The sequence below is a fragment of the Strigops habroptila genome, chromosome 17 (genome assembly GCF_004027225.2).
Source record: "Strigops habroptila isolate Jane chromosome 17, bStrHab1.2.pri, whole genome shotgun sequence".
Lineage (NCBI taxonomy): Eukaryota > Metazoa > Chordata > Aves > Psittaciformes > Psittacidae > Strigops > Strigops habroptila.
The window spans coordinates 4,967,798-4,982,276 of record NC_044293.2 but is presented as its reverse complement, the minus strand read 5'-3'; the positions used below and the strand labels follow the sequence as shown (position 1 = coordinate 4,982,276).

General features: G+C 45.2%; 1 protein-coding gene across 4 annotated transcripts in view; it reads left to right on the top strand.

Annotated features, from left to right (window-relative positions):
- ARHGAP32 (Rho GTPase activating protein 32) overlaps nucleotides 1–14,479 on the top strand; it is a 190,219-nt gene that overhangs the window by 119,345 nt on the left and 56,395 nt on the right. For all 4 annotated transcript variants that reach the window (XM_030505266.2, XM_030505268.2, XM_030505267.1 and 1 more), the window contains 4 exons: nucleotides 6,624–6,761; nucleotides 8,834–8,926; nucleotides 9,971–10,093; nucleotides 11,076–11,153. In XM_030505266.2, the coding sequence (XP_030361126.1) occupies nucleotides 6,624–6,761; nucleotides 8,834–8,926; nucleotides 9,971–10,093; nucleotides 11,076–11,153 (432 nt within the window). The remainder of the gene's footprint in view (nucleotides 1–6,623; nucleotides 6,762–8,833; nucleotides 8,927–9,970; nucleotides 10,094–11,075; nucleotides 11,154–14,479) is intronic.

Genomic DNA, 14,479 nt, shown 5'->3' with positions numbered 1-14,479 from the left:
GACAAGGCTGGGCCCGGCCACAGATTGAAGAGTAGAACTGGCTTTTCTTCTGAAGAGACATTGAAACCTGCCCCATAACCAGGCAAGTGCAAGCCCATTGCAGAGGAGCAGCTTGTCTACAGTCTTACTTGTTTTACACCTTCTCCAAGAGCTCAAATCCAAACTAAGAGGAGGATTGTGATGCATGTTCCTGGTTTTCAGTGATAATAGAACCATAGAATGGTTTGGGTTGGAAGGCACCTTCAAAGCTCATCTAATCCAACCCCCCTGCAATCTTCAACTACATCAGATTGCCCAGAACCACATCCACATGGCCTTGAATGTCTCTCCATGGCCAAGAAATGAGACTTAAGCAAATGAAGATCACTATCTGCCTAAGCCAGCCTCAGGCGAGTCATTTTGAAAGTCGTGTTTTATTTTCTTTTCCTAACCTCAGATGTGTCATTTTCAAAGGGGTTTTTTTTGTTGCTCTGGTTTAAAGGATAATGCTGTGGCGTTACTTTAGTGAAACTCTGCTGCTTCTTCTCTGTGGTTAAGATTACAGCACGTTTAGAGCATTGGGTGAAGAGGGCGTTGTGTTTAAATATGTGCAGTGTCTGTGTAATCATTTGTAAATGTGTATCTGTATCCACTCCTTGCCTTGCTACCTGTAGGATGGGAGGATCTTACTTCCTGTTACTTAGCAGTCACGTTAGTGGCTTGAACTATTCCTTTTGTGGCTCATGTTGGGTTATTCCTTGAATGTTCTGAAGTGTAACAAAGCAATCCCCATGTTGTGGCTTCACCTCTGTGTCCCTCCGCGACCTGCTGCTCTTACAGGATCATTTTACTGAAGAGATGATTGATGCTGAATTGTTTCAATTATAACATGCCAGGAGAGCAGGGGATTTCATTCACGTGGTGAGAGTTGTAAACCCTGTTTCAAGTTCATTAGGTGCCTGTCAGCCTGCCACTCAGAAATAGGCTTTCTTGTGGGAGCAAAAATGGATGTTCAGATTTCAAATACACGTGTTGGCTCTTCCTAGCATGCCCTTATTTCTCTGTATCTGTGCAAACGCAAAGCCTGAGCCAAATATTTGCCTGCTGTCTGAATCACAGAATCCCAGACTGGTTTGTGTTGGAAGGGACCTCAAAGCTCATCCAGTTCCAACCTCCTGCCACGGGCAGGGACACCTTCCACTAGAGCAGGTTGCTCCAAGCCCCTGTGTCCAACCTGGCCTTGAACACTGCCAGGGATGGGGCAGCCACAGCTTCTCTGGGCACCCTGTGCCAGCGCCTCAGCACCCTCACAGGGAAGAGCTTCTGCCTCAGAGCTCAGCTCAGTCTCCCCTCTGTCAGTTTAAAACACAGTTCCCATGTGTGTTTTTAGTGTTCCAATCTGTAATTGGAATCAGAGTGAACAAGGAAGTATTAATTTTTAGGGGAGAAAAGCTTCAATGGTTTCCATTAAAATATCTTTTTTTTTGCTGATTGCAATTAGTTGATAATAAACTGATAATTAATGCTGAGAGACATGAATTTCTTCTGTGGAATAAGGCTGTTAAGGATTCACCACATAAATACACTGAACTTTCTGCTCTGCCTTTTGCCTTGCAGTCCATCTGCCCCTGTGTTCGCTTCATCTTGTGATAGTTGGTCTCTGGTGTGATTTCAGTAGTACTGAAGTTACAGCATTCCCATTATTTTCACCTTATTTAAAGCTCCCTCCTGCCCGTATTTCCTTTTCTTCTAGTCATAAATAAGGGCCTGACAGCAGAATGGGTATCACACTGCAAGCTGTGGATGATCTCTTCTAAGCCAGTCAAGTGAGCAGACATCACCTTGGTGTAGCTGTCCTCGCTGTTGGCTTGGCTCTGCCCAGCTCTGTCAGCTGAAATGGGAGCAAGCACTAATGTTTGCCAAGGAAAATGTGTTCATCAGTTCCAATATCTTGGAAATGTCTTCCAGCTTAATGAAAAGCCATACTGCATGTTCCATACCCATGAGGAGCAATGCAAGTGAGCATCCATATGTGGCCTCAAGGTGAAACCTGGAAGCCCAAAAGCATCACACTGCTGAGCATATGCTTTCATTCAGCAATAAAGTTGCGTTAGTGCAAACTCCGTTTAACTTTTAATGATTTATAGTTTCCCTAAAGTTACAATAATACACCAGAGGTCATGAGATCATCCAGGACATTTTGGTAAACAAACTGAAGCTTAGATAAAGCCACCTATGGCCCCAGCTAGGAACGCTTCCTGGGGAAACCCAAAGTGATGGATTTTATCAGGCTTGGTTTCTGTTTTGACTAAATATCTAAGCCATTTTCCAGTGTGACTTGAAATAGAAAAAGGCTGAAGGGTCATGCTGGAATAACATGCAGAACCCAAGACCCAGACAGCTGTAAAAGTCACCCTCATGGCAGAGTTAAACTCTATTGGAGGATGCTGGCAGCTTGCAGCTATTTAATACATGGTGTTTTCTTACTATCGGGTCAAACTGAAGTGACTTTTGCCATATACTTTAGTCTCATTTTCTGGTCTTGATCTGGTAAGGTTCATGAGAGCATCCACGTGATTTCCCTCAGGAAATAAGCATTTGAACCAGAAAAGAAAGGTCTACCCCGTCTTAAAATAAATAAATCCGAGGTGCTACAGAGAAAACAGAGACCGTGGGACCCGCAAGTTGTGCATGCAGGGACTCAGTAGCACCCTGCCTGGCTTGAAGGGGCATTGGTAGACACAAAGGACTCCTGTCTGCTCAGCTGCAGGCAGATTCAGCTGGAAACAGTCTATTTTTACATGGTAGGGATAGATCTGTAAAGGGTTGAAGAGGTGACGGAGCAAATGGGGTTTTAACTATTGAAAGGATGTTTTAAATTATCTCCCTCTTAAACTTGCTTTTTCCAGTCCAACAGTGACCAAGCAGGACAGCAGTTTCTGTCACTGAGCTGCAGCTTTCATGCTGTGTGTTGGGAAGAAAGGGAACAGGGAGTGCTCCTCACTCCAAGTCTCTCCAGATGAGCTGTGCCTCAGGCAGTAGTAAACTTCTCCTGGCTATGGCTGCACGTCATCCTCCTTACGCTGTTTGACCAGTAGACCTAAAAATACTGTGGAAATATCACTGAGTCCCAGACTGGTTTGGGTTGGATGGGACCTTAAGATCATCCAGCTCCAACCCCCTGCAGGGACAGGGATACCTTCCACCAGAGCAGGTTGCTCCAAGCCCCTGTGTCCAACCTGGCCTTGAACACTGCCAGGGATGGGGCAGCCACAGCTTCTCTGGGCACCCTGTGCCAGCGCCTCAGCACCCTCACAGGGAAGAGCTTCTGCCCTAGATCTAACCTGAACTTCCCCTGTTTCAGTTTGAACCCATCACCCCTTGTCCTATCACTACAGTCCCTGATGAAGGGTATCATGATGAAGAGTAATATGTATTATTTCTCCTGCAACTGTGATCTGTACTAACATACCTTATACATAAGAGCCTGAACTCGAGGGCTGGGATTGCGGGCATTGGGCTGACTGTATGGCAACAGTGGTTCTGGTCACCCAGCTTGTGCACCACCCCTCTTCTGGAGGTTGCTGCTGCTGCTTCCGCAGGGATAGCTCAGGAATAGCTCAGGGATAGCTCAGCTGGTTGCTTAGCAGCAACTGGAAGGTACAGCAATGGGTCAGGGTTATCTCTGCACCATGCTCAGGCAGTGCCAGCTCAGTGCTCGCTCCACGAGTTCTTGTGAAGAAGCTCCCAGGGAGATGCTGGGGCAAGAAGCACCACTGCTGTTGGGAGGTAAGCTGTCCCTGCTCACCGAGCAGCTGCCTTGCTAGCTAGTAGTAGCCTTGTCACCATGATGGTGTAGCATGGCTTTCATCAGAGGCAAGGAGAACACTGTATAGTCCAGTTCTCTGCAGCTCATCCTGCTCGCCCCATGCCATGGACCGGTTGTTTGCCAACCCCGACTATTCCCACCTTGTAAATATAACTCTAATGTCTTAATTACAGATAAAAAGAGACTGCAAATCTACAGTCCAACACTTTAAAATATAGAATCATAGAATGGTTTGGGTTGGAAAGGACCTTAAGATCATCCAGTTCCAACCCTCTGCCACGGAGGGGTTGGAATCTGTCATTGAATTAATGACAGATTTATGATTGTTTGACAAATTTGTTAGTGATTTGTGTGGGTAGTTTGTGAGATTGTGTTGAAACATCCTCTGAAGTGCAGCAGGCAGAAGGAAATGAAGGATTGCAGCGATTTCTCAGTCTGTTGTTTCTTCTGTTGGTGACTAAACCTTGCTTTAAGTTGAAGGTGACTTACCTAGAGAGCAAGAACCACTGAACTGCAAAAGGTGGAGAGGTTGGGAAGGCTGTCACCTTTCTGAAGATAGACTTGCACTCCTGGGTTTGGTTTCCTCTTTTAGGTGAACAGTAAAATGACATAACTTCTGGAAATTACAAAGCATTTATGTCCTGTGTAGATACCCTCTTTGTAGGGTTGTGAAATAGGGGTGATTTCTTGTTTATGGGCACAGTACATGGTCTGGAGTTGTCTTACATAAATAGTTGGTATGCTGGAGTATAGGTTTTGCATTTACAATTGCCTTGCAGGCTTTGGATATTGATATAAAAATGATGCTTAGAACCCTCCTGACAAATGAATCTAGCAGAAGGGTGAATGGGAGTTAATGCTTTTTGTATATCAGGTGAAGAGGGCATCTAGTGGAGGTTGAGAGCCACGTACAGCACATCTGGTTCAGGCTTTACAGCTCCTTTCCCCAGCGATGTGTCCCCTCTTATACCATGTGTTTCTCTGCTGTTTGTGCTGGTTGCCAGGCTTTTAATCCTTGCCTTGCCTTGGAGTGGCCGTGTATCCTGGAGCAATCTAATTCCTTCCTCTGGCATCTTCTTCTGAGTCCTTGCCAGAGCGCCAGGACTTGGACAGCATTGCTAACATCTCTTGCAGGCTCTGTTGGTTTTCCCATCCTTTCCCAAGGGAGAACAACTGCCTGTGGAGTGTGAGGCAAGAGCCTGTAATGCTGATGGAGATTCTGTTCTTTCTAAATCACAGAATGGTTTGGGTTGGATGGGACTAAAGATTATCCAGTTCCAACCGCCTGCCACGACCAGGGACACCTTCCACTAGAGCAGGTTGCTCCAAGCCCCTGTGTCCAACCTGGCCTTGAACACTGCCAGGGATGGGGCAGCCACAGCTTCTCTGGGCACCCTGTGCCAGCGCCTCAGCACCCTCACAGGGAAGAATAAATACAGCCATAGTGTTGAGTTTAGGGAAGAAAGACTGAAACAAGCACTTTGTGCTTGAAAGAGAAGGTGGGGGAGCTTTGTGGAGGTCCATGGTCACTGAGTCAGCATCCACATCTGTACAACACGAACAATCTCACTTAAGGTGCTGGATGGGAGTGCTGAGAGGATGAATGACTGTTCATAAAGTGCTTTGACCTGTAAACTGCTGCATTATTACAACATTTTTTATTGATCATAATAGGCCATGCAGCATTTAGAAGTGGTCATTTAGATACTAAAAGCTTCACAAAGCAAATTATGCTGCCCTCGTCTCTTCCTTGTCCCCTGAAGCAGTGTGTATCTTTGTCAATATTTTAATTGGGGCAGTGATATGCACTCAGGAGTAATGTGTTATTCATCATAGACTGGTTTTTAATTCAGCTGAAGATTGGCCTGGGACATCACACAGAAGCTTTGCAAGCTTCTATTCTGCCTTTAGCTCCCCAGTCGTGTATTCTTCTATCTCTGTAGCACCTAGTTTCATGCTATTTGTACAACCATTTTGTCATTTACCTTTGTGCAAAGACACCTTGTATATGAAAACGCTATAAGATCCTTGTGGGACAAGTGGAAGTTAAAAGCTTGGATAGGTCTCAGTAATGCTGGGCCACATCCAAACCCACACTTAAATCGTTCAGACAGGAACATTTGAGCATGAACAGCTGTCCAGAAATTCAAAAATGCTACCAAGGCACTTCTACCATTTGAAATGTTTGAGAAGAAAGGTGACCACATCTGTCTGCTACTTCTAGAACCCTGTGCTCAGTTCTGAGCCCCTCACTACAAGAGAGACATTGAGGTGCTGGAGCGGGGCCAGAGAAGGGCACCGGAGCTGGTGCAGGGCCTGGAGCACAAGTGTGATGAGGAACGGCTGAGGGACCTGGGGGGGTTTAGTCTGGAGAAGAGAAGGCTCAGGGGGGACCTTCTCGCTCTCTGCAACTGCCTGACAGGAGGATGGAGCCAGGAGGGGGCTGGTCTCTGCTCCCAAGGAACAAGGGATGGGACAAGAGGAAACGGCCTCAAGCTGCACCAGGGGAGGTTTAGATGGAGCTGAGGAACAATTCCTTCCCCAAAGGGTGCTCAGGCATTGGAACAGGCTGCGCAGGGCAGTGCTGGAGGCACCGTCCCTGGAAGTGTTCATGCACCATGTAGACAAGGCCCTCAGTGCCATGGGTTAGTGATGGCCTTGGCACTGCTGGGGAATGGTTGGACTTGATCTTCAATGTCTTTTCAATCTGGTTGATGCTCTGATTCTCTGATTCTCCACACACTTCCATTTTCTTCATCTAGCCCCAGTGAGTGAGGAGCTTCTAACAGGGACATTCTCTCTTGTCTTTCTGCAGGGAAGGAGCTGGATCGTGAAGCGGAGTTATGAAGATTTCCGGGTGCTGGACAAACACCTTCACCTGTGTATTTATGACCGGCGCTTCTCCCAGCTCTCCGAGCTGCCCCGCTCTGATGCCCTGAAGGACAACCCAGAGGTGAATTCCCTAAAGCACACTCACCAGCAAGGGCTTGGAAGAGAGAGCTTAAAACTACTTTTTCACATACAAAGTAGTTTTAATGCAGCCTGGGCTAGGTTTGGACATTGATTATGAGTAAGAAGATGTAAGAAGTATGTGTTTTCCACCCTGAATTTCAATGGTCTAAAGGGAAATGCCCTGCAAGTTCATAAGGATTAATGTGCTGCTAAACATGGAATGGTTATTGAGAGTGCCAAGAAAGAAGCTGTCCAGTCAGTACCTTAGATAAGAATGTTGTTACATCTTTGGAAGCTTCTTCAATGATGTGGAGAAGTTTGTGACTTACTGTTAGCAACTTGACATTCCCAGGAATTCATGCCGTGCCAGGGCTGTGACACTGCAAGGGGATTACCATTTGCAGTGCTAGACTTACATCTATGGACTGAAAATTACTGAAGCATTTGCGTTAGTGCCTTATTTAAATGCTCTTTAAAAAGCTTAAAAAGTGGGGTTTTCCCCTAAGTGAATAAGAGGTATTTTTCATATCTTGACTTACTGTCCTCACCTGGAATACAGTGAGCTGGAATTCCTTTGGCTTCATAAGCCTGTTGATAACTCAGAGATTCATTCATGTCCACAATAATCTTCTGGGAAGCAGCAGGTGCATCTTGACTGTGTCATGTCAGAAGATGTGGAGAGGTAATGCATGGCCACAGAGGTTATCTGAGCCAGTGGAGCATGACAAAACCATTCTGCCTGTCTGTCTGCAGGAGGAAGGTGTTACCCAGTGATGGACAGTGCCCCTTTCTTCATTTCACAGGTCACTTAGCTCAGGGACCTGTAGTTGTATGTTTGCCCGCTGCCATCAAGCACAAGTATGGGACAATCCTGACATGCTGTGTGGGAAGGCTGATGTTGCCTGCCCACAAGATGCATAGCCGAAAAAGGACATGGGGAAATAGAGGCCACTCAAAGAAGAATCCATCCAGGAACTGTAAATCAGAATGTGTGTTCTTTCAGCACAGAGCTGGTGAGGATTGATTGCTTTTGAGCAACAAGCAGTGGCTGAAATCAGTACCCACTAGAGTCTGCAGGGCCATTGAATATGGGAAGTTGGTAATACGGTCCCATTGCTCATCAGAACATCTGGTTTATTAGTCACTTTGGCTTAATGCAGGCTGTTCCTGTAGAGAATTTGGTTTCTAGTCTCTTAAATTCAGCAGAAGCAGCAATATTCAGGGGAATGAATTCCTGGGTTTATTGTTTTAAGTTCTATTTTAGGCATTCCTATCTCTTACATCTTTATTTGTACAACTGATTTAATATGCACTTTATAGCATGAGCCTGAAAGTTATCTCTAAGCGCAGAACATGTAAAGGTATGGAAGACCTCTACTGCTCTGAAATGGAATTTTGCAGCTGTGTGGCATCTTGTACTGTATTTTCTCACTCTGAATTGACCACATTTGAACAGACGTTTGAAGAGAACAATGTTTTAAACACCCATACCAACTCTGGGCTGCTTTATAGAAGTGCTTTATAACACTGTGAAGCTTTGGAAGGTCCTCCCCAGCTTCTCTTTAATAAAAGCAAGTTTACTATTACAGAAGAGCCATCGCCAAGTGTATTTTTAAACCCCTCTTCTACTATTTGAAATACCCCTCTTTCACCAAGGGGTCAGGCTGAGTAGCCTCATTTCTAAGGGTTTGCAAGTGGGTGGACATAGTGGGTTTTGTTGCGCTAAATGGTGTGTTTGATGTCCATAATGTATGATTTGTTTGGTGTGAAATTCATGATGAGAAGAAGGCTTTAGGTTTCAGGTATCTTGACAAGGGAGATTATAGAAATCTACATATCTTATAAAAATAACTATTACTTTCACAGGGAGCTGCTGGTTTACCCTGTTTTTCTGGTGTGTAATCATTGTAACACCGTATGTAGTTTGCTGTCCTCCTTCCAATGACAGATTTCCTTGCAAAAGGGAATATATCTGGTTTATGACAATGGATAATTTATGGTCTCTCTCTAAGTCTGAAGAAGTCTCTCCAAACTGGTGTATTAACAGAAAAACTCTGTTTCTTTCTGTCCCAGCTTGTCACCCAGATGCTGATGGCTTACCTGTCACGTCTCTCCGCCATCGCAGGCAACAAGATAAACTGTGGGCCTGCTCTCACATGGATGGAGGTATGGGATGAAGCTTAGGTTGTTCTTTGTTTCCTGACCTTAGCAAGCCACAAATGTGCTCTCTTGCCTTTCCAGAAAGACGTATAATCCTTCCAGACCTATTGGTGTCACTGAAACGCTATCCTAAAAGTTTTACTCCCCTGTTACTAGTATATAAGTGGCCACAGAATGTCTAGAACAAATAGAATCAGATCCAGTGTTAATATAGGAGCTTTTTCCCCCCTCCTTCTTGAATTTTGTCACCCAAAGACGTATCATTCTGCTAATACAAATAAAAGGAGGTGGCAATTCCAGGGAAGCAGTGACTTGGGCAGTGCACTGTCTGGAAAAGTCCCTGAGGAATAGGTTGCAGAAGGCATACACATTCTTACCCTCCTTTTTGGCAAGGCAGTACTGCAAGTGTGGCAAAAGCTATTGGGGCTGTCTCAGTTGTGGTGTTTGCCTGCTCTCTTGATTTTAATTTCCCTGGTGATGGCTACAGAAACAATAAAATCAGCTCCCATTTACTGTTGGTTAAACTGGCACTGTTTGTATGTTGTGAATTGTAGCTTTTGTTTCTCTGTTAATGGTCTTCTACCACCTCAAACAACAGACCTTATTGGGCAAGGAGTACAGGAAAGACTGGGGCTAAGAGATGAAGGCCCCCTGTCTGTGTCAGCAGTGCTGTTGCTGATTAGTCTTGTGGAGATATGTGTATCTTTCCATTCCCTGATGGTATTGCTGCACACCAGGAATAGAAACACCTATTATTAGACTGTTGCAATTCAGGTTTAAATGGTTGTAATAAGGATTTTGAGTGCATTTTCCTGCAATTTTCCCTGCTGATATCCTCCTCACCCTGAAATACTCTTCCTGGGTTGTTCTTCCTCTCCCTGACTGCGTGTGCTGTGGCCTGCTCTGTGTGTGCTGCTCTCCTTAGGGGGCCCTCAAGCTGTGCTGTTGCTGGGAATCAGCTTGAAGCCCCAGCTATGTAGATGAGCACTGCTAAAATGCCTCCTCGCTTGTCCCCAGCTGCCTCACAGTCTCCTGTGCTCTTTATTTCAGATTGATAACAAGGGGAATCACCTGCTAGTCCACGAGGAATCATCCATTAATGTTCCTGCTATTGCTGCTGCCCATGTTATTAAGAGATATATTGCTCAAGCAGCAGATGAACTGTCCTTTGAGGTAAATAAAAGAACTTAGATTCCTTGTTGTCATATGTAGCAGAGTGTAACATGAGTGTCTGTGTGTGTGTGTGCACATCAAGAATATATTCAGACACTTCCAGAATGTTTTGTGAGGTGAAGCTTAGAAGATTCAGTTAAATACTCGATTTGCAATGGTTATTAGATACAGGGTTATTAGATACAGGGAGGAGTTCAGTCATCTGTAAAATACAGCTTTACTTGGCATTAGTATCTCCTGATTACACAGATGCTGCCAAGTGCTCCAGCCTGGTCTCCGAGCAGCAGCTCATGCTGCACAGGGTATTAAAAGTATGTTGTCTCTGTCCACATACGTGTGTGAGGACACATGCCAAGTGAATTCATCACTGGCCAGTTTACACAACCTGTTTTCCTCTTGGCAAGTCCATGTCTAAACCCATGTTTGAGAGCTTCTGCTCCCATGAAAAGTAAAGAACCAGACTGTCAAAGAATTTGATACTTGAAGAATGTGATAATCTAAAGCTGCCCTGAAAATCTTGCTTGATGCAGAATAGGAGCTGCTGTTGGAGCAAAAATCTGGGAGATCAGACCCTGGAAGTCTTTGGGTGTCTGTCTCTTTGGGTCCGTTCTACCCAGAAGGCAGCATTTTATGCTCTGGTTGTTCATGTGCAGTGGTACTATCAATGGAGCATTCATGGTGGTGTACAAAAAAGTGTCAAGGGAAACAGGTAGTGCCCAAAGGAGCGTTTGTGATCACATTCTTAGCATGCAGCACAGGAAGGAAAGGTAATAGTGCTAGTCTGGTGCTGCCAGGGCTTTATTCATATTCAGATGCAGTAACTCTTCTACCTCACATTTTGATTTTACAAAGGCAGATGCCTCAAGATTGGCATTTTTGCAGTTGCTCACGAGTTGAACAGTTTTTGCAGTGTTGAAAAATGCAGTTATTTGAACTGTGCTTTGAACTGCAGGCTGTGATTGATGTTGCCATTCTTTTACAGGTGGGAGACATCGTGTCTGTCATTGATATGCCACCAAAGGAGCTGACCACATGGTGGAGAGGCAAACATGGATTTCAGGTAGACACAAGCATCAGACATGATAGTGCAACTTTATTAAAGGCAGGAAACTCAGCAACGTGTTTGTGGGACTGCTGTGCCTGCACAGGATGTGAGCAGTGTCCCTGTGTATGTGTAAGAGGACTTGTTCTTTCTCTCTGGCCTTCCTGCCTGTTTGAGTTAGGGATGACCATGACCCTTTGGACAGCTGATGTTAGTGGAAGCTGATATTGTAACCCCTCTACAGCAGCTGTTATTCAAATCATCTCGTTCCTTCCACTATCTAAAACTAGATCAGGTGGAACATCGAGGACTCAGAGAAACCCAGTTGGTAAGACACTGCCACTGACTTTGACAAGCCACCCAACTAACCTGTGCTTTCATGTCTGCATTTATTGTGTAGTCTTAGCATTACTGGTCTCTATAAGTGTTACAGCAGAGAGAATTAGACTCCATTTTCAAGAGATCCTAAACATACCTGGGAATTAGGTACCAAAACTTTTGTGTCGAAGTGTGCCACTGCTCTGCAAAAAGAGTTTTATTCCCTAGCTTGGGTTTTCTCATCAGGAAATGAGAAAAGTAAAAGACAGAAGTCTCTATTTACAAAACAAAACCTTCCACTAGAGCAGGTTGCTCCAGGCCCCTGTGTCCAACCTGGCCTTGAACACTGCCAGGGATGGGGCAGCCACAGCTTCTCTGGGCACCCTGTGCCAGCACCTCAGCACCCTCACAGGGAAGAGCTTCTGCCTCAGAGCTCATCTCAATCTCCCCTCTGGCAGGTTAAAGCCATTCCCCTTGGCCTGTCCCTACAGGCCCTTGCCCAAAGCCCCTCTCCAGGTTTCCTGGAGCCCCTTTAGGCACTGGAGCTGCTCTAAGGTGTCCCCTTCAGGAGCCTTTTCTTCTCCAGGCTGCCCCAGCCCAGCTCTCTCAGCCTGGCTCCAGAGCAGAGCTGCTCCAGCCCTCGCAGCAGCTCCGTGGCCTCCATTCTTCAGTGCAAGCTCTCTGCTTGCCATCAGGCTGGCTGAAATCATGACTAGATACAAAGAGATCTGCTGGTGATTAAAGACACTAGAAGCAACCTGTGCAACCTGCCTTCTGTCTCTCAGATCAGAGCAGTCCTAGAGTGCTTTCCCAGCATGAAGATATGTTGATCAGTAAACCACTTGAAGAGGGTTTTGTCTGTATCCATGAACAGTCAGCCTACTGACACAACAGATCCGAGCAGCTGCAGAGGTAGAACACCATATTCTGGCTTAACAGAAAACTAGGGGTGGAATAATCTTGTGTCTTAAATTATAAGCAAGGATCTTTCACAATGTGAGTCCGATCATGGCCACTGAACCACACCATTGGAAACACAGCAGCTGTAATACACGTTTGAGTAGCTCTCAGGTTGTGTTTGCATTGTGTGTTTTGAGAAGTTCCTGCCTGTCGGCTGAGGTAGGTAACAAACCATCTGGGTGCTTTCTGCTCCTCCTGACTGCCAAGTAAGGCTGCTTAGAGCAGAGCTGGTTTTCAGCAGCTGTATCTCGGCTGACAGGCAGTAATTTCATCAGCTATGCAAACTCAGTTATTACTACATCAACATATTTCTTCACACGCCATGGATCTGATTTGCAGAGAGGTGCATTTTTCCTGTGAATTGATAGTTTTTGTCATTTCTTTGAACAGGACTTGTCAGAGCTTTTCATTTCCATGAAATTAGCTACCAAGAGATGCCAATTCCAGTGTGGTACAAAGAGGGAGAGGGATTTTTAGTTTAGGGCCCATAAGCTGTGAGTGTACAGGAAAAGTACACTCTCCTGATATAACAGGAGATTTTCGACCATACTAACTGCTGCAGTGAGAAGAGAATTCAGAGAAAGGAGATTTATCTCTGGTGTTGGTGCACCAGACTTAGAGATGTGTTACTGTTCAGTACCAAACTGTTCTTGGTGAATACTGAAAAGAGTGTATAGGTGAAGAATGTTGTTATAGTTACAGGTTTTGATGAAGCTGTGCAGCCTTGGAAGCGTTTGTTAGAGGCAAACAATCCTGTTCCCGTGGAGGAACAGAAGGTGATAAGGTGATAGCAATCAGTTGATCCAGTCATTTTAATGGATAAAATAAATCAACAAGCACTGTCTTGCCAGAGAGTTGTGATTCTGAGAGCAGAGAAAAGGAGGAGGCCCAAAGCCCAAATGTTTGGCCAGTTTGTTCATGTTACTTCTCAGGTTTTTGCTCTGTGCTCAGAGAGGAGCAAGGTTTTATGCAATGGCCACAGCTTACAGTGTAAATCATACCTTGACAGAGGTGAGCAAGGCTTTGCCCAATGTGGCAAAACATGACTTTGTGACTGAAAAGAACTTACTTGGTTGCATGCATTTAAACCAGCTGTGACTTGGCTATGTCTGGGCAGAAGTGTGTTCATTTCTGCACGTTCCCCCAGCTATCGGGGTGAATAAAGGCTTTCTCCGTGGTGGGCAGATGAAGAAGAGGCAGCTCTACTGATGTCATCAGAAAAGCAGATCCAATAGGTTACAAGTGTGTTCAATATGAGCTGCAGCTTTGATTCCGCATGGAAGTCAATTTATTCTGTGCCAGCTAGAGCTATCCTGCAGGGATGAATCACCATTCCTGTTATCCTCCAATTCCCTGTTAGAGTTGCAGGTCCTTTTCTCCCAGTACCTGATCTAATGACTGCCTTGCAAGACACTTAAGCCACTGCAGAACAGAACAGCCCACTGGGCTTCTTATCATTTTCTCTGCTTAAAGTAAAACGATTTTGAAGACATTTTTCCTCAAGCCTTTTTCTTTTCAAATGCCCTTAGTGAGTCACTGCTTTCCTTGTCAGATTGTTACCTAAATTGCAGCCACCTCCACACTAACAGCCTTCCAGCCCTCTTTGTTCTTCTCTTCTTTTTCTTCATGCTTTGTCTTTTCAATCAGTTTCAGGCAGCTGAATCACGAGGGACAGGCCCTTTTTTGATGCACAAGTGCCTTTTGATGTTCTGGATAATTCTGTCTTTGGGGTACACTTCCATTAGTTGCACTGCTGCTGGAGGTGACCCAAAACACTGCACAGGAGTGTGGTAACCAGAAGTGGATTGGACTTTTTGGTAACTAGTTGAGCTTACATGAGCTTGCACTGGTTGTGGCCCTTGCTTTCAAACCATGGTCCATGCTGAACCTGAACACGGGCTTTAAGTCTGAATGAATTTCCCAAAAAGGGACATGTTCTGCCTTGGATTGGTCGGGAGTGAAGGAGTAGCCTGTGCTTTCCTCCTTTGGTTAAGGTGTGTGGTGATTTTTTAACCTTTAGATGACCTTGTATTGATCTAAATATATCCTCCCCTTGCTATTAGTTT